The sequence below is a fragment of the Mustela nivalis genome (genome assembly GCF_964662115.1).
Source record: "Mustela nivalis genome assembly, chromosome: 7".
Classification (NCBI taxonomy): domain Eukaryota; kingdom Metazoa; phylum Chordata; class Mammalia; order Carnivora; family Mustelidae; genus Mustela; species Mustela nivalis.
In genome coordinates, this window is record NC_139026.1 from 146335382 (window position 1) to 146362105 (window position 26724).

Consider the following 26724-nt stretch of genomic DNA (forward strand, 5'->3'; position numbering starts at 1 on the left):
CTGGGTCCTCCCGTGGGGAAGGGACGGGGAAGCTCCTGGGGTCTGTCATAAGGTCGCGGATCCCTCGGGGGGCCCACCTCACCATCTCCCAGAGGCCCTGCCTCCTGACGCATCCTTCCACAACGGAATCTGGGGGCACACACGCAGCCTCCGGCCAGGAAGTCGCCGCAGAGCGGTGTTTCCCCGGGACAACAGCACCGCAGGTTCAGGCCCGGGCCGCCGGAGCCAGGCTCTCTTGAGGAGGCTCAGGACGCTGACCCACCAAGGAAACGGCTCAGAAACAGAGAGGTCAGCTCTGGGGCTGCCGAGGGTGCTAGGGACGGGCCTCCCAAACACGGGTTAGGGTTTCGCCTCCTAAACACCCAACTCACAGCACCAGGCCGCCAACAACGACCACCGGCCTTGGAGCCCGGGAGCAGAGGCAGGAGGCAGACAGGCTCGTGGCCTGTCTCGGGGTTTCCTGGGGGGGACATCGCTCGGCTGCCGTGGGATCTCAGGACCCAGCCGACATGTTCCATCACCAACGGGGCAGAACGGGGGACGGCACGAGCAGCAGAACGCCAGAGTTCAGTGGACACAGCCTCCTGTCCTCGGGCTGGGGCTCCCGAGGGCAGGGGCCTGTGCCCATCATGGGCTGGGGGAACAGGGACACCACCCTGGGACACGGTGGGTGCAGAAGGAAAGGGGGTCCCTCCAGGGGCTGGAGGCCAAGCCCTCTCCACTTTGCAAAGTGGCTGTGCTGACTCCTGGGTGCCCCGAGCCGTGAGCCCCAGGAGGAGGTTTATAATGCGGAGAGGTGGCTGAGCGTCACTGAGGGGCCAGCTCCGCACTGGGCAGCCCAAGATGCAACATTCCGGGGCGCCGGGGGCCAGCCGGGTCTTCTTGCCTGTGTCACTGCCACCTCCTCCCGACGCAGCCCTGCGGGGAGAAAGCCCATGTGGGAGGGGGGGTGCGACAAGGGGGAAATAAGACACTAAATCAGGCAAAGCGTCAGCCCAGTGGGCGCCTTCTCTGCTCGGTTCGTACGAGGTGACCAGGACCCTCTCTCTGGCCCTAGCAAGCGGCGGGAGGACTCGGAGCACTCGATATTCGAGCGGTCCAAGGACGGCGGCTACCGGCTGCGGGACAACGTGCTGTTCCATCTCTACGTGAGCACGTCCCCCTGCGGAGACGCCAGGCTCCATTCACCCTACGAGATCACCGCGGACCGTAAGGCACAGCCCCCTCCTCCGCCGGGCCCCGGGCCCCGTGCCAGGCCACGTGTGCTGACCACACTCACACTTGGGGCCTGGCGGCCTCTGCGGTGCTGGGGGGGGGGGCGCCCTGAAGCCGTAGTGTGAATCACGGAGAGTAGGGTCACTCCCATTCATTTCAATGGGCCGGCAGCCTGCACCCCAGTCTGCAGAAGGACAGGGCAAGGCGACAGCAGTTACACGGAGCACGAGCAAATTACTTTTCTGCAACTTTGTTTGCAGCTTTGCAGAATAACGCTGAGCTTGGTTATTTATGAACAACAAAGCTAGGGGCAGGTGTTGCCGCAGGGTGTCCACCTCCCCTGTGGAGCGTTGGGCAGGACCCGCCCTCCCGGGGGTTGGATCAGAGCGGGGCTGAGTGACAGCATCCCCCGACATACAGGTCCAGTGACATCAGCCTCTCCAGGAAGAAGCGTTCAGCTGCTCCAGAGTGCCAGGAAACTGTCCCTGACATGGTGTGTGCGTACAACGCACACCGTGCACACGTGTGCACCACACGCACACACGCGCACACATACACGCGTACACACTCCTGCCCCAGAAGCAACACCAGGCAAACAGGTCGGCAGTGAGACGGCACGAATATGAGGGAGATGCCGATGCATCCCAGGAAACCCACCGCAGGCGGCACCCACGTAGGGAAGGTTATTTTTGGCTCTGATTTCCCCCCAGCCCGCGGAAGGCTGCGCTGGTGCTCTAATTACCAGTGGAAGCAAAGAAAAGCACTCTGAAGCCTGCTGCGCGAGGCTCCGATGAGATAAGGAAGGTGCAGGGAAAAGAGCCCTTTTAGAAACCCTACATGATTTAACGAACGCGGGTGGCGGCCTGGCCCAGAAGAATCCCTTCTCCTTCCCGCCCGCTCTGCTCCAAGACCACGGCTCCCCTCTCTCAAGCAGCGTTTTCCTCACTGCCTTCCTCTGCGGCTGCTGGGGTTACAGACAGCGGGCAGGTCTTCCCCACTGTCTGGGGCCACATGTCCCTGATCCAGAGGCTGGCAGGCCTGCCGTCGGGTGACAGCCTCATCTTGGGTCTTGGAATGCGTCTTGTCCTGTGTCCTCACCGGGGGAAGGGACAAGGGGGCTTCCTGGGGCTCCTTCAAAAGGGCACGAATCCCGTCACGGGGGGACACCATGCCCTTGGGGATTCGGGCTTCCACACGGGAGTTTCTGAGGGTCACAAACTCAGTCCAGAGCCACGCCCTCCGGAAAGGAAGGGGCGGAGTCAGAGTCATGGGAAGGCGCCCACGAGCTGCCAGGGGCTTTCGGGGAGCCGCCCCAGGACAGACAGAGGCTGGCGTGTCCTGGCAGGTGGCCGCAGGTGTGTCCACCGTCAAGGGCCACGCGGGCACGGCTTCACTGTCACGTGGTCTCCGAGAAGGAAGGAGAAACAACATGGAACAGATTCATTTTTCTTGGAGTGTTCATCAGCTGAGTCTACAAGATCCAACATCCCATATGAAATTGTGAAATGTGGTCCGTCAGACGGCTGCTCAGAACTGTCTCTCCATTTTCTCTCGGAAGATTTGGCACCACGAAGACCCGGCCCAGGGGGCCTCCAGTCTGGAGGAAAGGTCTGGCCGAACGTTTGGGGCCGGCTCTAATTTACCTCATTTACCGGCTTCCTCCTGAGGACCGGAAGGCTGAGTGGGGACGGCTGTGCCCGCCGCGTCTCCAGGGGAACCGCTCCGGCTCATCGGGCCTGCGTCTCTGTGCACCCGGCCCCCACAGCAGCCTCCGGCTTCCAATTCCAGCGCACACAGCCAGTGGCTTAGAAACTGCACAAACACACCCTCACGTGCACCCTGGGGCTCGCTTCCCGACACAGATGGCTCCTACTTCGTGGTGCTTTCAAGAAGCGGCAGGTGCTGCTCAGGGAAACCAAACAAAGCATTTCCTCCTCCTTTCCCGCGGGTACACCAGGCAGCACGAGCTGCTGCTCCCGGGTTACTTGGCCTGGCGTCCCGGCGCTTCATCTTGGGGACCCCCCAGGAGGGGCTGTTGGCGAGTCTCCTCCAGGAGCCTCATGTCACCTCCCCTTGTTCGCCCAGTAAGGGTAGAACACCCCACTGCCCTCTGTGCGGAGGGCCTCCCAGAGAAGCCGGGGCGTTCCTCGCAGGCCCAGGAAGGCTTGGACACTCAGGAACGACTCCCGCTTTGGAGAGAAACCGCTGCCACCGAGGGGAGCTCTGCGTGTCAAGCCCGCCACAGTACAGGTCTTTGCTTTGGATGGATGGCAGATGGGGGGGTGCTGGGACCTCTGCTCCCGCAGGAAGCGCAGGGCTATTGGCCCATCTGCTCCCAGAGGTCAGTGCGTCCGCGTCCTCCAAGTCAGCTTGGAGAAACCGCACATCCCTACTGTAAGCCTGGCTCCGGGCTCCTACACGGAGCCCTGGGAACGCAGCCCAAAGGCCTGCAGACCTGCTGGAGGTCCACCCGCAGCAGGAGCCAGCAGGAGCCCTGGGGTGGGAGCCATGACCTCCCCAGGTCCCGCACACCACCCCGCACAGCCCCTGCCTGGTGCCCATCACGACGGCTCATCAGCTCTCAGCCTCCCCGCTCTGCACACCCACGTGTGCCATGGCTCCGCACTCACCCCTCACACACACACGGACACCGGATGAGGCAGCTCACTCTGCGCACACCTGTGGCAGACTGCGTGAGGCCGGGCGAGCACAGCCCAAGGCGGGTCTAGACCATCCTGCAGCCGCAGCACACGCCTCGGGAACTCACGGAGAGCGGGATCCCTGGCATCACGGAACCACGCCCGACCACCCACCCACCACAGAGACAGACAGTGGCCATGCAGCGGGGACCTATGGCCCCAGCTGTCCCGGCACGAAAGGTTCCCCGGCTTCCCTGACCCCAAACTCCCCACCGCCCGGTCCGCGTCTGGGAGAACCCGGAGCGCAGTGCTGTGAACCTGCCTCACCTGCCTCGGATGCCCGCCACTCCAGAAATTCTAAATTCCCTCAATTTATTTATTCCCACAAAAATACTCACGGAGCTAGATCATAGTTCTTCCTCCCTGGAGCCTTCAACAATGACATCACAACAGTGGTCTGAGCTGCTTGGAGGTGCTGCCCACTGGCAGCTGCGCGCCCCGCTGGGCTGTGTTCGCACAAACTCCTCTGTGAGCCTCAGCCGGGAAACGTCCACAAACGCCATTCGCGGCCGCCTGCTGTGCCCGAGACTCTGATGCACGTCGGGTGCGCTGGGGTCTCTGTAAACCTCCCCGGATTCTGAGAATCTGACATGTTCCCAGTGACCGGATATCACTGGGAATCCCCCCAACGGCCTCCTGCCCAGGTTGGGTGTGTGTCTCCCGGGCGGAGAACGGCAGGCGTGTGGAACAGTCTGGTCAGGCATCTGTAGGGGACAGGCAGGCATGGGGACAGGTGACCAACATTCTTACAGGCAGGGACCAGCCTGCGCTATGTAGGTCCTTGGTCTTGCCGGCCAGGCGCGACTCCATCCGTTCTACGAAGCCGGACCCACGAGGATGATCCGCATCCTGGGTGGCGCTGGGCGGGCCTGGGCGGGCCCCACACAGCTCTGAGGGGAACCTCCATGGAGGAGGGCCCTGATGGGACCCAGGGCACATCACCGGGGCTGAGCCAGCAGCGTCCTCCCCCGGACTCACCAGCATCCTTAAGGCAAATGCCACTTTCATGGTGTGTCTTTTAAATAACCTGGGAAATTCCGTTCTTACGGCCATTCTCCTGGCTGTCGCGGTGTACGTGCAATTCCCCCCTCCTCCTTCCCCAGCATGCCATGAGAAAGAGCGTGATGATGTCATAGCTTATGAGCACGTGCTCCATGCCTCGCACGTTCTATGCCAACTCCTTTCAGTGTGTGTCAGGGAAGTTCAAGAGATTAGACCAAAATCACAAAGCCAGGAAGTCTGAAGCATCCCAAAAGCCCCACCTTTGGGTCTGCCGACAGGGTCCCAGACCGCTGACAGGAGATGAGAACGTCTGTGCCCCGTGGAAGCAGGCATCCAGAGGGACTCGGAGCTCCCGCCACCACGAGCACCATCACCACCGCATCCCGCAGGAGGCACACGACAGACGCTGCAGACGTGATTACAGGAAGCAGCCGAGTGCATCACAGGGTTCCCTCTGGGATGCACACACCTTCGGAAGACGGTTTGGAAGTTAAAAAGTTAAAAGGTTATGTGGTGCTACACATACTGTCTTCTGTCCCGAGGCCTCTCTCTCCCATCTGCAGGCCTCCTGCCCGCCAGCATCACAGCGGCCCCACGTCACTCTCCAGACACGGCCGTGCTCCCTACATGGACACCAGCAATGGCCATTCGTGTCCACCCACTTTGATTCTGTCCTAAAAATACAGTATTGACCTGAACAACCCTGGAAAGCATATGACCCCTTCCTGCATCTTCACAGCCGTCTTCCAAGCTCTCACACTGATAAGCACGCCAGCGATGAGTCCGGGAATACCAGCAGCAGATGAGAATGTTCTCGTGGATTTGGAGGATGGATTTGCACCCTGCAGACTGCAACGCCTCAGACCCGCGGCAGCCTGTGCAGACTCAGCCCCTGCAGCCTCTGGCTGGACCCGTGTCTGCGGCGCCTCCAGACTAACTTCAGCTCCCTCGCACCTCTCACAGCGGTGGAAGAGCGGAGGAGATGGGCTCTACCGGATCAGGGCACTCAGAACAGCGCCTGCAGCCAGGCCAGATCACACTCGTCGGGGACCATGCCAGGGAAGGCAGCCCAAGATGCCGCAACTCCAAAAACAAACGGGTCTCAGGAGCACCTCCTGCAGCTGGCTCTTCAGGCAACACTAATCCACCTGAAAATGTCAAGTTCCCTCCCACGGACCAGTCGTTAACTCAAGCCAGGACTCCCTGTCGTTGCGCATTCACTGAGTGCAGAGTCTACTTCACGGAAAGTTTGTGGTGCAGAAGCAGTGGGTAGGAACTGAATAAAGCCTAACAAGGTAACAGGCAACTTCCGGGGCTGAAAAGTGGCACAACAGTTGAAGCACCAGGAGAACAAGGATGCCATAATTGATAGAAGGAGAGAGCAAACATACCATATTCCCTGAGAAAATACATCTCCCACAGGACAGCAAGTCCCTGACACTGTGGTAAATTGTAGAAACTGAAGTGTATAGGTCCTCCGCTCTCCCCTGCTAAGGTTGATGACACCAGTAAGACCCCACCTGGACCATGTAGAAAGTTGGGTCCAAGCAAAGGTTTGTTCAAGAGTTTTTAAGTCATATGAACTATTTTAAGTTCATTATATCATCTTCACCAACAACACTATCATCACCACCACCACCATCACCACCCACAATCATCACCACCACCACCACCACCACCATCACCATAATCACCAACACCTCCATCATCACCATGATCACCATCACCACTACCACCACCATCATTAACACCTCTACCATCACCATCATCACCATCATCAACAGTACCACCACCATCACCACCATCACCATCATCAACACCATCAACACCACCATCACCATCATCACCATCATCATCACCATCACCACTATCACAACCATCATAACCATCATCAACACCTCCATCATCACCATCACCACTACCACCTCCATCATCACCATGATCACCATCATCACATTCACCATCACCACTACCAGCACCATCATCACCATCATTAACACCTCTACCATCACCATCAACACCATCATCAACACCGCCACCAACACCATCACCATCACCACCACCATCACCATAATCACCAACACCTCCATCATCACCATGATCACCATCACCACTACCACCACCATCATTAACACCTCTACCATCACCATCATCAACAGTACCACCACCATCACCACCATCACCATCACCATCAACACCACCATCACATCATCACCATCATCATCACCATCACCACTATCACAACCATCATCACCATCATCACCAACACCTCCATCATCACCATCACCACTACCACCACCATCATCACCATCATCACCACCAACAACACTATCACCATCACCATCACCCCCATCATCATCTTCATCATTATTGTAACCACTGTTCTTGACCATCCTCATCATCACCACCACCGTCATTGTCACCATCTGACTCCTAGTACCATTTGAAGCTACAGAGATCTGCACTCTCACCATCACCATCAAGGAGCATCTCTGGCTGTGCTGACCCAGGCTCAGTCTCAGTTCTTCCATCTGTGGGCGACTCATAGATCACCCAAAACTAGATCTCATCAAGCACCTCATTGGTGAGGATCAAAAAGCAACCTGAACCCTTTTAAAAGTTTACTTCCTACAAGGAGTACAGTGAGCAATCTTTCTCCCTAAAGCATAGACCTTTGAAACTATGGAAATCTCATGAAAAAACTTCAGTTCCTAGAAACAGAAAATATCCTGCCAATCATTTTGAGATCTGTAAAAGAAGATACACATATAAATCCACAAGTTACTACTTGATGCCTCAGTAAGGATAAATAAGGCAGAAATCCTATTGCCACAACTTCAAAACTAATATCGAAACTTTGTAAAGAAAGTATCTTTAATATCCATCCACGTCAGCATACATATGTAAATGCTAGAATCACTATATTAAATATCATTTGTATGCAAATCACTTAACCACTTCCATATTCCAGTATAATCCAGGCTTAACGTGCAGAACTTTTTATGGAAAGAGAGAATCAAGACAATCTTCCCTTTACACATGCTTTCTCCAAATAACTGTGGGGTGTGGGGTGCGCAGTGTGTGTGTGTCTATGTGCACACGCATGCTAGGGGCTCTGGGGAGGAAAGCAGAACAGGGGCATGAAGGGCCCGCAGCAACCAGTTCATAGGCTCCACCTCGTCGCTTGTCCTACAGACCCTGGGTGAGCGCGGACACCCCACTGTGTGTGCCCGTCTGAGCTCATCCGTCCCCACAGCTCAGGACGCAGGCAGCAGTATTAGCCCGAGTTTAGGACTGTGTCGCAGTGGTCACAAGCAACCTCTCCAAGGTTACGCAGCTAGAAAACAATGCAGCCAGGATAAAAACCTCTCCTGGTCTAGAGCACAGCCCTCGGGCCAGATCCACCACGGCCTTTCCAGGTGGTGCGGGAATGATCTTTAGATGGCTGGGAGAGGGGCAGAGAGCAGCATCTCGCAGCAGCGGACGGCAGGGCGCTCGATCGCTGCGCCCCGAGTACCGCGTGCAGCGCGGCCGCGCTCGCTCACTGGGCCGTCCAAGCGCTCGGGCCTCCGACACTGACGGCCCCGGGGCCTTTAGGGGAAGTCAGGGCCGCTGTAGGGGGGCGCTCTGAGCACAGCTCACACCAGCCCCCACCCTCCACGGGGCACTCATCTGTGCCTCCCCAGCCCAACAGCTGTCCTGTCTGTGGGGACCGGCCCCGCCCCCGCACGGCTCCAGGCAGGGACTCCCGGGCTCCGCACCAGCAGGCTCACGGCCCCCTCTCGCCTCCTAGTGACCAGCAGCAAGCACGTGGTCAGGAAGCTCCGCGGGCACCTGCGCACGAAGATCGAGTCTGGGGAAGGGACCGTCCCCGTCCGGGGCCCCAGCGCGGTACAGACGTGGGACGGCGTCCTGCTGGGTGAGCAGCTCGTCACCATGTCCTGCACGGACAAGATCGCCAGGTAACGGCCCCTTGCTCACCTCCGCCCAGGTGGCTGCGGTCTGGCGGGGCTGGGTGAGGGCAGAATGGATAAGGCATCTGTGGGGGCGGGGAGGGGTGTCCTAGGTCACAGGCCGCGCTCCCGGCTTCCGGGCTCCACTGAGCACGGGCCAGCAGCCCCCAGCTGCCGCCGCCGGCAAACACTCATACGGAAGAGCCTCGGTCCACGTCGGACTGTCCGCCTGCACCAGCCTGGCCCGCTGGTCCGTCGGGAGCCACACGGTGCTTTCAGGCCCACCGTCGCTGAGCACCCCCCGGGGGGCCGCCTGCGTCCTGGGTCAGCTCCCCACTGTGGGGCGCCCTGTCAGGCAGGCCTCTTCCTGTTCTCTAAGGACTGAAGGACCTTCCAGGAAACGCATCCCTGTACCGCCGCCGGCTGGAAGTCCGCCCCTCGCCGGAAGAGAATCTCTTTTTAGAAGGAACCTCAAAAGCCCCCCCTCGAAGGGTCTCGGTGGGGAGCCAGCAGGAGGACAAGGGGTTTGCTAAAGGGCACACAGGTGCCCCTCACAGGCACCTTCTGTTCAGGGAGGGGCCCCCTTGCTCGCGACCCCACCACCACCCCCTTCCCGTGCTGCCCCACAGGCACCAGCCCCACGGGGGAGCATTCCTGTCACCGAGGTTTGGAGGCCGTCCAAGCCCCTGGTAAGCAGGACTCTGCCCCCACAGAGCAGGGGGTGGCCACCATGAGGGTGGCCGGAGCACCAGGCTGGTGGTGGAAAGCCTTGCTGACAGTGACCCCCAGATCCACGGATTAATGTGTAATCCATGAACTAGAACACTGTGGCCTCGGGGCAAGCCCCCCGCCACCCCGACTTTGAGCCACATGGCTGCCCCCAAGACCTTCGGCCTGGAAGGGCTTGGGGCTGGAACCCACAGGACTGAGGAGGCAGGAGGCCGAGGTTAAGGGGCGGGAGGACACCGAGGCTCCGGAGGGGCCAGAGTCCATCCAGGGGACAGACTTGGCGGCCGGGTGGGGTGTCCCCGAGGGGCCATGGAAGGTGCGCCCTCCCCAGCGTGTTCCCCCGGCATTCCCGGGGTGGACTCCGTGAGGTGGGACTGTGTGTTCACCGCAAACAGCGCCTCACGCGAGGCTGGGCACACCCCCGCCGCCCCACAGACCTTTGCCCCCAGGCCCTGAGCACGGGCGAGATGCAGCTTTTCTCCCTGGGAGGCTCAGCACGGGGCTGGCAGGGGCAGGCAGGTGAGGCCAGGCAGAGCAAGGGGCGGCCACCGCAGGCCCCACACACGGGGTCCCTGCCTCCCCAGATGTGCTGGGCTCAGGGACAAACCGAGCTCTCCTGGGACTCAGCCAGTGGCTGCAGGAGAAATGGAGCCGTGTACTTCCCGGGCTGCGGCTCTGCTCTGGGCCCGCAGAGGCAACAGACAGTCTAATGACAATAAATCAAGCCACCGATTTCTGCATCAAAGGGAAAGGCCCGGATACGTCAAGCAGCTCATCTTTCAGAGGAAAATGTCTTCCTCCTTGTTAATACTCTCGTCTATTCAGGAAGCAGGAAAGAGGGGGTAGTTTTCACCTAACTGAAATGCTCTCGCTGCCTGGAGATCACATCGGGTTTCTAAATTAACTGAGTCCCTAGAAAAAAAGTGAATTAATGCCGCAGCCCTGAGACTTCGCTGTGTGTGGGATCCACACGTCGACCGGCGGCCGGTGAATCGCGGGAGAAGCCCGCACGACGCCGGCGTGCACGGGTGTGCTGCCGAGTCAGGCTCCGCCCTTTCTCATCAAACCACCCGGAGGAACAGAAGACCAGCTGGCATCCCGCCAGGGGCTTCAGACGCGGTCCTGGCTCGAGAATGAGTCTAGCCCGCCTCTGAGGAAGACGCTGGTGTCTGGGGCCGGCCAGAAGGACCGCGCTCTCCCTGACCGACCCAGGAGGGAAGGACTGCAGCCCCACGGGATGCCTCTCTCCATGCGCCGAGCTCCCGTCCGCACGTCTGGCAGCGAGCCCTCCTCACTCACCCCTCCAAGCCCTCACCCACCGCCCTCCTGCCCCCATCCCCGTCTTCTCTCTGAGCACACGGACGTGGGAGTCACGTCCCTCCTCCCAGGAGGACCCCCTCAGCTCTCCAGTCTGCGCACGGCTGCTGAGCCAACTCAGCCCACGAGAGCCGACGGTCATCAGGCAATTTTGAAAGCAGATGAGTAAACACAGTTGTCCTTAAGGGTCAAATAACAAAAACTTTCAACTAAAAAAGTTATATCAAAAACAGGCAAAAAATAGTCAAAACTCAACCTTTCCTAACCACGTTACTCCTACGTTTGCTCATTTCGCACGCACGGTGTCCGCACGAGGGAGGGGCGCAAAACACCCGCCCACCGCGGGTCCAGCCCCAAACCCAGGTCAGGGCTCCGCGCCAGTTGCGTGAAACCGGCCGCGGCAGTGGTGTTTACACCCCGGAAATGGGCAGAGGCTGCAAATCGGTGCCCTTTTTGCGGGGGGAGCTTGCTGTTACCCAGACCCGTCAGAGTCGCAGGTCGCAAGTCACAGAGACTCGAAGTAACGTGTGCGTCATCTCCCTCGGGACGAAGTGAGCACACACAGGCAGGAACCCAGACAGGCGTGTGTGTGAAGGCCGCAGACGCACAGACAAGGCTCATCCCACGCAGGAGGCCACGACCCGTCGTGGCCGTGTCCCACCTGTCCCCGCCCCCCCTGCGACGGGGACAGCCGCTCGCATCCGACCCCACCCGCGCCTCCCGCCTTCCTTGGAGCCTCCAGCTTCACCCCCTCCTGTTCCTGCAGCTACTGGCCTGAAACTGGCCCCGCGGTCACCACATGCTCGTCCTTCTCCCCTTCCAGAGCCAACCCCTAAACCCAGCGCCCTTCCCTCAGTGATTACTCACTTGCTCTCTAACCCACACTTCCGGGGGGACCATCGGTGCTCACCCCCGACCACCGCCAAGGGCGTCTGGCTTCCACCTGCGCTGCTCGGGAGAGCCCGTCCCCACGGCATCCGACAGGTCACTCGTGGGTCCCGTGGGGCTGCCCGCCCCCCCAAAGCCGGAGCACCACATCACAATGGTGCTCGCAGGAGAAACAGGCAGGGGGACGAGGGACGGAGACCGCCCAGCGTCTGTGCGGGATCATCTGTGGAGGAGACGGGGAGCAGGTGACCGGTGCCGGCAGCAGCTGCTGAGGACAGTTATCTGCAGACATCCAGAAACTCACGTCGGTCACTGCAGAAAACCACCAGGAAGATGGGGCTTCTCGGACACGCCGACGTCCCTCTGATGAGGCCCCACACCCTCAGTCCTGAGCCCCCACATGGCGTGCACAGGTGCATCCCATCGGCGAGCAGGGAATGCTGCGCAGCTGGAACCCCTGTCCAGGCGGCCACGGCCTCCCACATGGACAGCACAGCACAGGGGGCCCAGTGGGATCCCGAACCTGGGGGCCTTCCCCCCTCCCCTAGCCCCAGAGATGGCTCGGCAGACGCAGGACGCAGCCTCTGCCGGGCCCTCACTCTGCCGGCAGCTGTCTGCGCCGCCCGCAAACCGCAGGGTTTACTCTCAGGACAGACACGCTTCCCTGGGGACCGGCCAAGGCTCTTAGCCCAGGTGCTGCTGGGACCCGCGAGTCACGTCCACATGGTGACAGAGGCGGGTCTGGGGGGCACTGACCTCGCCACATAATGCAGGTGCGTTTATTTGGAGGGAAAACGGTGAATAAACTTGTATCTTTAGTTAAGGAAGAGAAGTGCACCCACGAGACCAATCTGTACTCCTCCTGCAAACCCCCCACATCCATGAATCGCGAAGGGAGCGGGCTCCATCCAAAGATCTGAACCAGCACAGCTGCTTGCTTCCCTCCGAGATCCAAGGCAACACACAGGTGTCCGTTTTGGATCAAAGACACCCACGCGACATGAATTAGAGCACACAGACCTTCTGAGCGTGATCTCCTGAGCCACAATGGGTATCGTGTCACACCGTCAGTGTTGAGATGGTGCAAAGACAGGTTTACAGCAAAACATGTGACACAAGGCTTCAAGCTTTTACCGTGGTCTACAGCGTGCCGTAGAACACCGTGAACATACGTCCTGGACGCCGGCCCTCAGACAGCGCCTCCCCTGTCCTTCCTGTCCGGCCAGTTGCTCTTCTCAGCCCTCTGACTGGGCTTCTGGCTTCCCCCGCGGCCCTGCAGCGGCAGGGGGCCCGTCCATGGGAACGGGAAGCGGGCGGCAGACCGTACCCCTGACCGGCCCAGGTCTCCACTGGAGAGGAGCGCCTCACTGCAGAGGAAGCTCCGTCCCTTCAACACCAGCGGCACGGGCTCGTCCACGAGGCCCTCCGTCTCCTGGGAATCACGCAGGGAAGGCAGTGGTCTCATCACCGGAGGGAGGCTGCAGTCCTCTCTCTCCACAGGCAACTCTCCTCCCCCATGAGGAGGACTGGAGGCTGTCACCCTGCCTGGCCCCCGGCCCCCTGGAACACCACCTCGGCGGCCCCCTCTGGGATCCGAAGTTCTGCGACAGGACGTGCTCAGCACGGGGCGCCCCCCCCACATCACCTTGAGACCGCCCCCCGCCTCCGTGCATGACCCATGTGCACTCCCTGGGTCCTCCCGGAAATTCTGGAGCAGGTGCCGGGCTTGGGTGACTCCCACGGACGTGACACTCACAGCCACTCTGAGACACGAAGAGGCCGCCCAGAAGCAACAGACCCAAGTCCTGTGCCCCGTGGAAGGACGGTGGGACCCCACAGTCAGGAGGGTGGAGCTCTCGCGGCCTGGGGCGGTGCAGGGTGGCCCCGGGCACACTGAGAGAGTGACAGAAACTGCAGAGTCTGGGCGGCTGCTGGGAGCCGGACGCAGGAGGCGGAGAGCACGGGCAGAGGCCCCGACCACAGATGCAGGCCCGGCTTCTCTAAGTCGAGGGGACTGTCCAAGGTGAAAAGGGCAGCTGTGGGCATGGTGACGTCATAGTCACTAAACTCCTGTCGAAGGTGTGGGGCTGCAGCTGGAGAAGCCCGTGCGCCGGGGCGTCTGCGCAAGTCAGCACAGGGAACCACGCCCGCGTTCCTGAAGGATCCGCTCAGCGCATGGGCTCCCAGCTGCCCGACGGAGGTCGCGCTTGGCTCCATTGGAAAGTAACGCCGGGGGCGCCCGTGCGGCGGGAGGGGAGAGGCTCCAGAGAGCCGGGCGGCCTGGGTCCCGCAGTAACGCCGGGGGCGCCCGTGCGGCGGGAGGGGAGAGGCTCCAGAGAGCCGGGCGGCGCAGACCCGGGCGGCCTGGGTCCCGCGAGAGCTCTCTGCTGCCCCGTGCTTGCGGAAAGACACCCCACGGCCTCAGAATGGGGACACGCAGCCAAAATTATTCCCCCTAAAAATAATCCTGACCCTGAACATAGCACAAAAGAAAATCTGGTGTCTTTTGTTAGGGACACAGTTGTCAATCACCATGCACTTTCTTGGGTCGTCAGAGACTTTTCAAAGTGAAACCATTTCTCTGTAGATTCTGTACAAATGGCAGAAATGCAGTCTGGAAGATAAGTCAGTCCCAGGGCTCCAGTCGGGGACAGTCCGTCCCTCGCGGCTGAACTGGCCTCGTGGGAAAACCAAACCAACCGCAAAGCTCCCCACGGTGGGCGCCCTGCGATGCCCCGACACTGGGGGTCTGCGCCTGCAGACGAAGGGGCGGCTGAGCGAGACCAGGAGACAAGCGTCACGCCCGACTGCCGAAGCCGAGCTCGGAGAGCGGCTCCCCGTTACTGAGTCAAACGCAGGGGGGAGACACGAGGAAAAGGGGGAAAGTAGGAGACGCAGCAGTACCCCGGTGGGGACAGACGGCAGCAGCCAGCGTCCACTCTGCCCGGACTCGGCCGTCAGGGCCGCCACGCTGGCCATCCCCTCGGCAGACGGGGCGCTGCGCGGCGCCCTCAGGGTCCGTGGAGCTCCGGCCTCGGGGCAGTCCGTGGGCACGGCTCCCTGTTCCCGGGCATCCGGAGCTTCCCCCGATGGCTACGGGGATGATGGAGCCCATGACATTCTCACACGAAGGCTTCGCACCCGGACACACTCCCCTGCGAGGGTCAGAGAGCCCACCCACGGTAGAGGGGAACCAGATGAGACAGGATGGGACCTCCCGATGGGCCACAGCAGATGCCACGGGCTGAACCGTGGCCCCTGAAACAGCATGTCCATGTCCTCACAGCCAGAACCTGCGGAAGTGCCCTCAGGTGTCGCACTCAGCAAGCACGAGGGGCGATTCTGGTTGGCTCTGCATTCAGCCACATGGGTCCTTGTAAGAGGGGACCCGGGGACAAGGAGGTGACGTGTCTAGAAGCCACAGAACAGCAGGGCAGCCAGCAGCAACCCCTCAACAAGGATCAGAGAAAGGCCTGGTCCGGCTTCCCCAGAGCCCCGAGCACACCTGGACCTCACGCCGGAGCCTCGGGGGCTGTTGTTTCCAGCCCCCACGGGGTGTGTGCCGCCACGACCCCGGGAGACCAGACCCCCAGAGGTGAGAGGTGGGCTCGCTTAGCCCAACTCGTGTGGTCTTTGGAAAATCACACAACAAGACCAAGTCACAGTAAAGTCAGCTCCCACAATGCCACCACCCATTCCCCGGTGAGGACAGCGTCACGACAGAGAGGAAGCCGCTCCCCGGCCACCATGGCAGCCGACCTTCCGCAGCGCAGACTAGGAGGGTAACTGCGCCCCCGAGAGCATCCGACTCCTCCTCCAAGAGACACCAGAGCGCAGGTGCCGCGGCTCCGCGAGACCGTGGAGGGGAGACAGCTAACGGCACTGTCGTGGGCGCCTTCCCGAATGCGCGCTCTGCCTCTCCCGCCGCAGTCGCCCACCCACGCGCGCTCCCACGGCACACGCCGCCCCCTGCAGAGGGGAACCAAAGCCGGGTGCTCTGCCTCTGCACGCAGGATTCCAATCTGAGCGGCACATAAAAGTGTAAATCTTCTGGAACTAATGTTCCTTTAGCTATGGTTTCTAATTTTAAGTACCTGAGCTTGATTATTGATCACAATGTGTCTTTAAATGAATAGATTAAAACTTTCTCCATAAAAATGAACTGTAAAAAATGAGAGCTGTTCTCCGGGGAGGAGGGCACTGTCTGACTTCTAAACTCGGATTTCAGACGGTGAAGAGTGACTTCCTCCTTCTGACCGCAGCCGTGGGCGGCGCCTCTCAGCTCCCCGCCACCAGCCCCCGGCCCCCGATCTGCCGGTGGCCGTCCTCTGCTGGAACGTTCCCCGCTCCGTGGGAATCAAGCGGCGGTGCTGCTCATCTTTCCGTTCTGGAGATACAGGTCCTTTTAAAAGACGTCCTCCCAAACACCCGCCCCAGGATGCCCGGTTCAACAGCCCTGCTACGCTTCCGGCACCAAAGACGTGGTGGCAGTCTGCCCGCACCCAGTCTTACAGAAGCTCCAGCGGCAACGTCAGGAACACGCTCCCAGTACAAACACCGCCTATCTGGCGCCTCATCTCTTGTACCTAAAGCAACACGGATCTGCAGGGCTCCACCCCACCCCACCCCGGACTCTGCAAACGGCTGGGAAGCTCAGTTTCTGCAAAACCATCTGGAAATCTGGTTGGCCCCACAGGAGACAAGACCTTGGTCCAAGGAAAGCAAAGGGGTCGGTGAAGCAACCACGTGAGTCAAGGCCACGGACATCTCATGCACGGTACAGCGCCAGCAGGACGTGGCGAGGTCCTGATGATGGGACCGAGGGGAGGGAGACCGTGTCTGGGGACTTGAGAAGAAATAGCCTCGAGCGCAGGTCTGGGCAGAAGGAGCTCGTGGTGCACACACAGTAGCCAGAGCTTCACCTTCCGGTTCCATCTCCACAAAAGGAACAAAAGGCGCTCCCTAGAGTAATAGAGTCACACTTGTCCTCCAGGAACCAGGGGCTGAATACAGCCCGTCTCAGGAGGGCCATGGGGCCCAGAGCTCTGAGAGCCAGCAAGAGCCTGGAGCTGGCCATGGGGACACCGGCCCGTGGCTCAGTCAGCACCAGAAACCCCACGCATCCTGGAAACCCCACATGCAGGACGCGCACGTGCTGGCACGGAGAACAGAGAGACACGGTCAGAAAAACCGAGTCACTGTGCTGCTCTCCGTCTGGCCAGACTGCTCACACTCAGTCTGTCGGGCAGCTGCAGACAGAAATGTTGGGTCGAGAGAGGACGTGGCCCAGGTAGGTTTCTGCAAAACAGACATGAGACAGTGTGTAAGCAGAAGTAATTTCTTTCAGCTGAAAATAACCCAAAGTGGCAGGACATCATCCTGACCCAAGCCCGACCACCAGGATACCTGTATCCCCAGCTTCTGCCGTCACTGCTGATGTCCAGGGGACTCTGAGCGCCATGACACACACTGACATCCTGAGGACCTACCAGTAGCCAGAGGTCACCTCAGAGCAGAGAGGTGTCCACTATCTGTAACAACTGTCCCCAAACAGAGGGGTCCGAAACACACCACGCGCTCTGCAGGCAAACCTTCCATGTGCGGGGGGCTTGATCAGACGGCATCCGCACGGGCAGCCCCTGGGGTCAGGGGCCACTCTCCATACGGAACGCTCACACGGCTGGCCAGCTGGGGTTGACGGGCACCTAGGAGCTCAGCCAGGCTGTGGGCTGAGTCCCCTTCCTGGACTGCTTGGCTGGAATCCAGAAGGACATGGCAGCGTGAGCGAGAGCAGGGGGACAACACATGTGGTTTCCACGGAATGGTGAGTTCCCTAACTCGACCAGTTCACGGCGTCTGAGGGAGTGAGCAGAGGGGCCGGCCGGAGAGCAGTGAGGACAGAGAGCAGCGTGGACAGAAGGCGGTGACCGTGTCCCTGGCCAGCAGGTGAGCTGCGGGCGGCCATATCCAAGCTCCTCCGGGAACGGACGGTAATTATCTAACAGCCCCCACTAAGAAGCCGTTAGATGATTCCAGGCCTTTCGTTTTGCTTTGTTTGCTTTGCAACAGCCAACAATTCTCTCGCGACTGTGCTCGCACCTGTGGCCTGTGGATCCCCAGCGGTGATGTCCCTGAGTGGAGGAGTTCCTGGTCTGGCCCTTCCCTCTTGCTGGGAAAGTCCGCACCAGCAGACGGGAACGGGATGGGCCACTTGCGCACGAGTGCCGCAGGATCACCCGCCTCGTCAAGGGTGGGAGAGGAAGGTTTTGACTGGGGCCCGGGGGGCAGGTACCGACGCCCAGACTGGGAGGGAGTAAGTCCTCTCCTGCAGACTCTGAAATGACTGAGAAGCAGACACTACGTTATGACCATGCACTCGGCACAGGACCCAGCATTCTAAGCGTAGCAGCCGGAGAACCCCCGGAAGGCTCGTTGAAGCTCGCTCTGCCAGCCCTGAGCTTCTGAGTCCGTCGGTCTGAGGTGGGGCCCAGAGTGTGCATTTCTCTCAAGTCCCCGGTGATGCACATACAGCCCGTCCAGACCCCACACTTCAAGGACCGCTGCTGTAGGCTGTCGTCCAGCGTAGCAAGCAAAGTGGTCACAGGAATGCAGCTCACGGAAGTCACACCGGGGATTTGCCCTGAGCTTTTGACTCCAACGTCTGTGCCGACCGCCTGGCCACAGAAGGGTCTCGGCCTGTCATGCGTCAGAATCACTGCGGCATCGGACACCGGCAAGGCGGATGCCTGGTCTGCACCCCGGCCCCATGATGTCCGAGTGTGGGGGCACCTGGCACCAAGGGAGTCTCGGAGCCCCCGACATGAGGCCAGCGCGCACCGCAGCTGGAAACCGCCCGTCTGCAACGCTGCGGTCGTTCCGGCAGAACAGGGAGGGCTGCGTCTCCCTCGTGCCTCCTGCCCCAACCTGGACTTCACGGGTGGAGCAAGGTCTGGGGGTTCTTCCCAGCCGGGTGTGGCTGTACATTCAGATGACGGGCAAGCTGTCCTATGGATGAGGAAAAACGCGAAGCAAGTACGTAACCCCACCCCCGCTTCACGGAGATGTGACTGACACAGTATTACGGGAGTTTAAGGCATAGACAGTGCCCTTGATGCGTTCACACACGGACGGGGACACAGTCGCCACCGAAGCTTTGGCTAACACGCCAGCACATCGCCGTTACCACTTCCCTTTTGTGGCAAGAACCTTCGGGATCTACTCTTTGTAATCTCAAGTATATAACACGGTCTTACTAAACACAGTCTCCGCGCTATAATTCGATCCCCAAACTGATCTCTCTTCTGAGAGTTCGCGCTTTGACCAACGTGTCCCTCCTTCCCGCACGGCCTGCAGCCCCCGGCAACCACCACTTCGCTCTGCTTCTGCGAGTTCGGCTTTTCTGAATTTCACGGACAAGTGAGATCGCGCAGTACCTGTCTTTCTCTTTGACTCATTCACTTCGGACAATTCCTTCAAGATCCCTCCCAGCTGCCACTCTTACATTCACGTCTTTAATCCGTCTGGCGTTTGCTTCGGGTGTGGTGGGAGAAGAGGTCCAGCCTCATTCCGCTGCGGGTTCGGCCGCTTTTCCCGGCCCCACGTGCTGGCGAGACCGCCTCCGCCCTCTGCCCAGTGCGTGTCCTCAGGTCCTCTGCCGCGGGCCGGTTCCGGGCTCTGTTCCGTTCCGTTGATCGACGTTTCTGTCTCACGCCAAGTAAGCGTCTGTTCTGATCGTACCCGAAGATGGTGCCGTAGACGTCCCTGTAATTTAGGGGAGTTACACCACCCTGGAGGGCCACAGCAAGGAGGTACAGGAACAGGCAAGAACCCCAACTGTCCGAAACACGTGGCAGGAACCCCAGTCCCCTGTCTTACGGGCCAGGGCGCGCGGGTGGTGACCCTCTGGGGTAGGGCTCATCCCTGTGACTGTCCCTGCTGAGTCTTAGAGGCCAAGATCCAAACTGCGCGAGGAGCGAGCATCGCTCAGTTAAAGGGCGGCAGGTCTTCTCTCCATCCCCTGCACGTCTCTGGTATTTCTGTGACTGACAAACAGGTGGAAACACATTTATTGCGGATTATCTATATCGAAAACCAGACATGGGATTTTTTTTTCTCTGTCAACACTGCAGAAATATCCGCTGCTTGAACAAAAGGCGCAGTGTTTTCTCCAATCCGGAACGCTGGAGAGTCCCTTTCTCTTTTTTAATTTATTTTGTTATTTATTTTCAGCATCACGGTATTCATTGTTTTTGTTGGAGTCCCTTTTATGTTCAGGAAGACATTTGGTTTTCCCAATCACGTTAGTGGAGTGAGTTCAAACTCCTGCAGCAGGGCGAGGAGGAGGCAGACTTTTTCTTTATTTTAAAGGTTATCAAGACGAAGCCAGATATGGAAGTTACTTGTTTTTAGACAATCCTGCAGAATCAGGAGCACCCCGATTACGCTCCAGACGTTCTGCTCAAAGCCAGCACCCGATGGTCTACAGGACGGCACTGTCTCTTCCGGGAATACTCATTTTATTGCTCAAGAATACTCATTTATTGCCATGCTTCAGGCACATGCTTTGTTATCGATGGGGGAAATGTCCATTTCTCTGCTTTGAATCACGTTTCTCTCGTAATCGGAGCCAGGACACACGTGGGCTGCCTGTACCGCAGAACCCTTGGCCACCACTGGTAGCCTAGCATCGTGCCTGCGGACTGACTGCGTCGGCCACTTTCTCTGCAGGAGCCGTGTGCAGCCACACGTGCAAACACAAGAAAGCCTCTGCGGGGCCGGGGAACAAAGTGTAAAGACCGAAACCTCGCACGGCCGAAGAGACCTCCTGCTAACCTTGCTCCTCCTCTTCTTGGCATACTTTCCCGCTTCTGCAAATCCAAAAAGGAGGAAACTAAAACACTAGCTGAAGTGACTTTGTTGGATTCTCCTCACTTCGCCAGCACTGCCTGCAAATACTGGTCTCAGACTTAAGGGAAGGATCCCAGTCTCTCGGTCACTGCTCTGAAACAGCAGTTTTCCTTCCACGGAAAGCGCGCATAGCAAAAACAAAACAAAACAAAAAACAAACAAACCAAAATACCCTCCTATCCATGAATTTGTTGAAATTCTGTACTTTATCCATGAGAAGTGAGGCAGCCCCCCGGCCGTGCCGGCTGGCCTGTCAGAGCGGGAGTCCGGGCGGCGGCGTGTCGCCAAGTGACGGGTCCGACGGTCAGCGAGAAGACCTCGTGTTGCTTTCGGGAAGTCTGCTCCTCTGAAACTCACGGACACCCGCTTTGGTGAAATCGCGCATGTGTGTGTGTTTGCGTGTGTGTGCGTGCGTGCACGCGCGTGTGTGTGTGAACAGCCATTTCAGTCCTTCCGAAAGAAAGGATGTGACTTACAGAAATGACCACGATTATTTTTTAAGTGAAGTTATGCAAATCTGATAGACTAAAGTAAATGTTTCATAAAACCAATGACTGTTCAAATGGTAGGACTAAATTGTTTGTATATAAATATTACCTTTTATATTCCATTTGAGTTTTATGTAGATGAACACATTACTTTAATGACCGCGATTGTGGGGAGAGTGGAGACTCGCTCTCCCGGCCCTCGCCCGCCAGATGGCTGCCTCTTCTTGCATGAGATTAAAACACGGCTCTCGTTCACCACAATGCTTTGGAGACAAATTAATATCGCCGGCTAAATTGCTTGTGTTTTTGGAATAAAATTTAAAGAGAACTTTTTAAAGCAATTGGTGTCACAGGTTCCGGGAGCAGATTGCTCTCCAGGTAGGGCATGCTGGTTTTAACCGTTCGGTAATTAATGGAAAAGATTCTGCGTTAATTGACTGCTTCGGGAAAGGGAAATATAATGACTCCTTATTAATCAAGAAAAGAAATGTACGGCATGGAGGCACCACAATAATTGCTCTAACAGCGGAGAAATGTTAATTAATGAAAAGAATGATGATGTAAGAAATTAGCTGCATAGTGTTTGCCGCTGGTGGAGGCTGGGTTTTAGACACGTTATTTACAGCGGAAACCACGAAATGCTGCCTCAAACCGATGCATGTCACCTTGTATCACCCAAGTTTAGGGGGAAAAAAATCTCAAAATGCTGCTGTCATCTTTGCTTGCAGAAGCAAGAGCGCTTGCCCAGGGCTGCATTTATCTCGGAGAAGGACGGCCTTGTCCTTCCTGTCTGGTCTGGGCTTCGAAAATCAACATCCTCCTCGGAGCAAAACACGGCCGTTTATTAATGTCACGTAACGACACAACGGGTCCTTCTGACTGCTGAGGACAAAAGGAGAAGAAGCTATTTTGCCCAAAACGGAAATAAATAAACTCCATTTCTGGTATCCGCCCGCTAACCTCACGAACAATTCAGATTCGCTTTGGGGACAGAATGTCTTTTTTTTTTTTTTTTTTAAGTTTCGAGTCGCTCAGAGGATGTAGGGCTTCCCTGCCGTCTAACAACTTGCGTCGTGATCAAAGCCAGAGCCCCGCCAGCCGCGTGCGTGGCCAAGAGCAGCCCCGACCACTCTACTGGGTCAGGCGCGGCCACAGGACCTCCGGCCTCAGCCTGGACGGGGCACCAGGATCATGTGGGGGGAGGGCAGGCGGGGTGCGGCAGGCCAGCAGGGGGAGGGACAGGCCGGCGGGGGGAGGGGCGGGCAGGCGGGGTGGGGAGCACTCAGCCAGCCCCGCAGGTGGGGAAGGAGGGGCCCCGCCGCCCCGGTGCCCACGCTGACGCCCTCTCCCCGCAGGTGGAACGTGCTGGGCCTGCAGGGTGCGCTGCTCTGCCACTTCATCGAGCCCGTGTACCTGCACAGCATCATTGTGGGCAGCCTGCGCCACACGGGTCACCTCTCCCGGGTCATGAGCCACCGCACCGAGGACGTCGGCCAGCTGCCCACCTCCTACCGGCACAACCGGCCCCTCCTCAGCGGTAAGAAAGCCCTGTCCCCATAGACACGGGACTCGTGCCCTCCCGCCGGCCGGCCCCACGTGTCCTAACTCAGGCCGCTGTTACCGGGTCGGCCACCGGCTACTTAGGACGTAGCCAGCGAAAGGGCAGGAACATAAGCCTGTAAGGGGGGCTGCCGTGCCTCCCGAACGGAGGACCGGGCCCTGGGAGGGGGGAGCAGACGGGGACACACCCTCGACCACATCATGGTGTCACCGCCCCACGCGTGTCCACCAGGATGACTTACCCGACCGGCTTCGCTCGCGGGAGGCGTCTCTGACAGAGGGCAGGGGGTTGGAAGCGGGGATTTGCAGGGCTCGCGGCCCCAGTGCCATCCTCACACGAGGCGTCCAGGAGCCACATGTCGGGAGCAGCACGGACACACGCAGGCACGAAGCCGGCCCGCCCGTAGCCTCCCGCACTGGCCATGTGCGCAGCCCCGGACCCCCGGAGCCTCAGGGTCCCCGCTGCAAGACGGGGACGGCCAACCCCGGCCGCCCAGCACACAGCTGGCGGGAGGGTCGCGTCCCACGGCCGGCGAGCACTGTGGAGCCCATCGCGTTCACACGGACTCGGCGTTCCGGAGGGGACCGCGATGGCGGCCGCCGCTGTCCACCTCACAGTCACAGATGCTCTCCCGGTGCCTGAGAACCAGCCTCGCCAGAGGCCGGAGGAAACCGCGCGTGCAGCAGGGACCGGAACTCGGCTCGAGGATGCGGCTAAGTCGTCTCGGCGCGCCACGTCCCTGGCCTGCAGCACCACGGACCGGGGGTCCGCACCGTCACTCCCGCGGAGCCACCACGCAGAATGACACCAGCTGAGAAGGGGCGGCGGCGTCCGGGCGGCGCGGGACAGGCCCCAGCTGAGGCCCTGGGACTCCACCAGCCGTCAGGCGTCAGGAGCCACACAAACTCGCCTCAAACTCTAAGTATACGATCACATTTACTTTCTAAACAGTTGGTCGTGCTAGGGATTCTGATAAAATATTACTTTAGGTCAGTTTCAACCTCTTCCATTTTCCTTTTTTTTTTTTCTCAAAATGGCAAAGAATACTACATTTTAAAACGATTTTATTTATTTGAGAGACACAGTGAGAGAGAAGACGCAGGAGAGCGGGTGAGGGGGAAGCAGGCTCTCCTCCGAGCAGGGAGGCCGATGCGGGGCTCGATCCCAGGACCCTGAGACCATGACCTGAGCCAAGGGCAGATGCTTTACTGACTGACCCCGGGCACCCCAAGAACACTCCCTTCTTATGGCTCGGCAGCTGGCGCAAGCCTGGAGCGGACCCCAACGTCCCAGTCGGTCCGTGCGGATGGATGTCCCCAGCTTGGGCCCCCACAGACCCCAGAGACCTCCTTCAGTCTCCACAGCAAACCCGCAGGGACCCCGTGGGCTCCAAGGAGGCACCTGTCCCACAAGGGGCTGCTGCCATTCGGTCCCCGGGCCCCACGCACGCCTGCCTGGCCATCGCTTCCAGCAAAGCTGTTCCAAAGTCATGTGTTCAACTGGGAAGACGTGAACACAAATAAAAACAGGAATTCTGAATTACAAGCGAAAAGCAGTGAATTTAAAGTTTAAAAAAAAAAAAGCTCCACTAGAGGAATTCAGGTCCCTGAAGTCGTTGAGCGGCACAGCTAAAAGCCAAGCCCCCGTGTGAACCCCCGTCCCTGCCTCAGGGGACACTCAGCCCTACCTACAGCCAGGACCACCTGACTGGACACTTTGGCCCACACTGACAACAGAGCTTTCGTCGCTGGAGAGATGCCAATGACCCGAAGCCACGGCGTCCCCCCCACCGCACGCTCTCGGCAGCAGCGACTGCTCGGCCCTCGGGGGCCCTCAGACAGCAGTCGTGCGGATGCAGGAAGGAAACCGTCGGATCTTTCGCACACAAGGGAGACAGCGCGATGGCGCGTAAGGAGGGTAACGAGGAGCACGTTCACACACGCCCGTGAGCGCTGTCTGGAGACTCCCTCGAGGTCCGTTTGCAGAACCACCTGAGAAGGTGCAGCCCGCGTGCTCGCGGAACCAGCCTCGCCACCGAGCGGGGGCCCCGCCGGCTCCGGGGCCACAGGAAGCAGCAGAGGTGAGAAGGGTCCCCCATGGACACGGGGCGGAGTGCGCACTGATGTCCGCCGGAGGGTCTGCAAGCCCTCTGGGAAGACTGTGAGGATGGACACCACACCCTGGCAGCCGCGCCCCGACCCTTCGGCGCCCCATGTCACCGGAGGAGCGCGGCTCCCCTAAAGGGACTCGCCTCCGGTCTTTCTCGGCACATTCAATCCCACACGCGACACGAGGAGGACGAGGCGATGGTGAGAATTCGTAAGAACGCAGGCCCGGAATACTCGTCTTTTGAGGAAAACATTACGTGACGTAGAAAGTGACTTCGAGGCTGTCGTGCTGGGCACAGGGTGGTTCGTCTGCACGTCCAGCCTCGAGATAAGTCTCCTGTTTCCGCACCAGGACAAGGAGAGATGTGGGGGGCGCAAGCTCTGTTCCCGCCGGCGGCACGTGGCGTGCACGGGTGCTCCGTCGAGCAGTTGTCGCCGCACCGAAGACACAACTTCGCTGCCCATGGCAAGATCCGGCGACGAACACAGAAGCCAAGAGCCGAACCCAGGGGATCCGTGTCCCGGCCCTGAGCTGTCCCGGCCCCTGGTGGCGTGCACGTGATGGGAACTACGGGACGGTGACCAGCAGAGCACCGGCTGCCTCCGCCCCGGCACGCATCTTCCCGAAGGAGTAGGAACGGGCTGCTGGGGGGTCAGAGCCTCGTCACACTCCATGTGCCTCAAGCAATGGTTCACCGAAACGTCCGCCAGCAGCGGTCCGCAAACCCCACCCGACACCTCCCACTACACTCGAGACCCTCCGGGAGGGGTGGTGCATGGGATGGAGGAGGTGGCCTGTCGCCGCGTGTGCCCACGTTTCTGTGAGTTCCCGTCTCCAAGTCCTGTCACAGTGAACTGCAGAGCCCGAGACGGAGCCAAGCCGCCCGAATTCAGGAGAAATTCCTGAGGTTGATGATCACTAATGGCATCCAGCAAAACCACCCAGTGGGGTGGTAGCAAAGATTGTTTTTATGCAGCTGGTAACTAATGCAGCGTGATTTTTATATTAAAATGAGAACGGAGAGGCCTGGGGGGCTCGGTCCATTAAGCCTCTGCCTTCGGCTCAGGTCATGATCTCAGGGTCCTGGGATCGAGCCCCGCATCAGGCTCTCTGCTCGGCGGGGAGCCTGCTTCTCTCTCCCCCTCTGCCCTCACTGCCATGCTTATGCTCTTTCTCATTATATCTCTCTCGAAAAAGAAATAAAATCTTTTTAAAAAAATAAAAATAAAATAAGCACAGGTTTGTTACAGAGTAACCTATAAATTTTTCATAAATGTTTAGGATAAAACACACGAGCTTAAAAATGCATCCGAGCAGCTCCTTCGTCTTGGAGTTGTTAGAAGTGGAAATTAATCTCTTGTGCCCTTGAAGGAATTTTTGGTAGAAAAAAATCATTATAAATCTTGCTGGAATAATCTAAAGACAATCCTAATATCTCTGCATGAAGATCAAAATGCTAGATTCAAGAGAGAAATATTTAATAAGACATTTCCATAGATTAGCACTGATTTCCCTATGCAAATTAGATGACATGTAGTTTATGGTCAATTTAAAATTATAGAAAAACCTTTTTAGTTTTCCAAAGAGTTCTTTCAAAAATACTTGTATATTAGTTAAGTTACACTTAATTTCTATCATGATTTTAAGGAACTGTTGCAAAAAAGCATTTGAACACCAGTCTTCATCAATTTGCTCTTGAAATTTTTACCATTTAGGGAAAATACTTTCATCGTCCACACATTTCATTTGTCCAAACACTGAGTTGGTCAACACAATCCCTGCACTTATTTAATCACTCAGCAAATGTGCGTGGATTGCTGACGACGTGCCTGGGCCATTACGCACGGGGAAGAGAG

General features: G+C 58.6%; 1 protein-coding gene across 1 annotated transcript in view; it reads left to right on the plus strand.

The window, feature by feature from the left end:
• The window catches only part of ADARB2 (adenosine deaminase RNA specific B2 (inactive)), a 317484-nt gene that overhangs the window by 275373 nt on the left and 15387 nt on the right, over nt 1–26724 (plus strand). The window contains exons 6-8 of the mRNA XM_082739778.1: nt 1058–1209; nt 8710–8878; nt 22554–22735. Coding sequence (XP_082595904.1) covers nt 1058–1209; nt 8710–8878; nt 22554–22735 — 503 coding nt within the window. The remainder of the gene's footprint in view (nt 1–1057; nt 1210–8709; nt 8879–22553; nt 22736–26724) is intronic.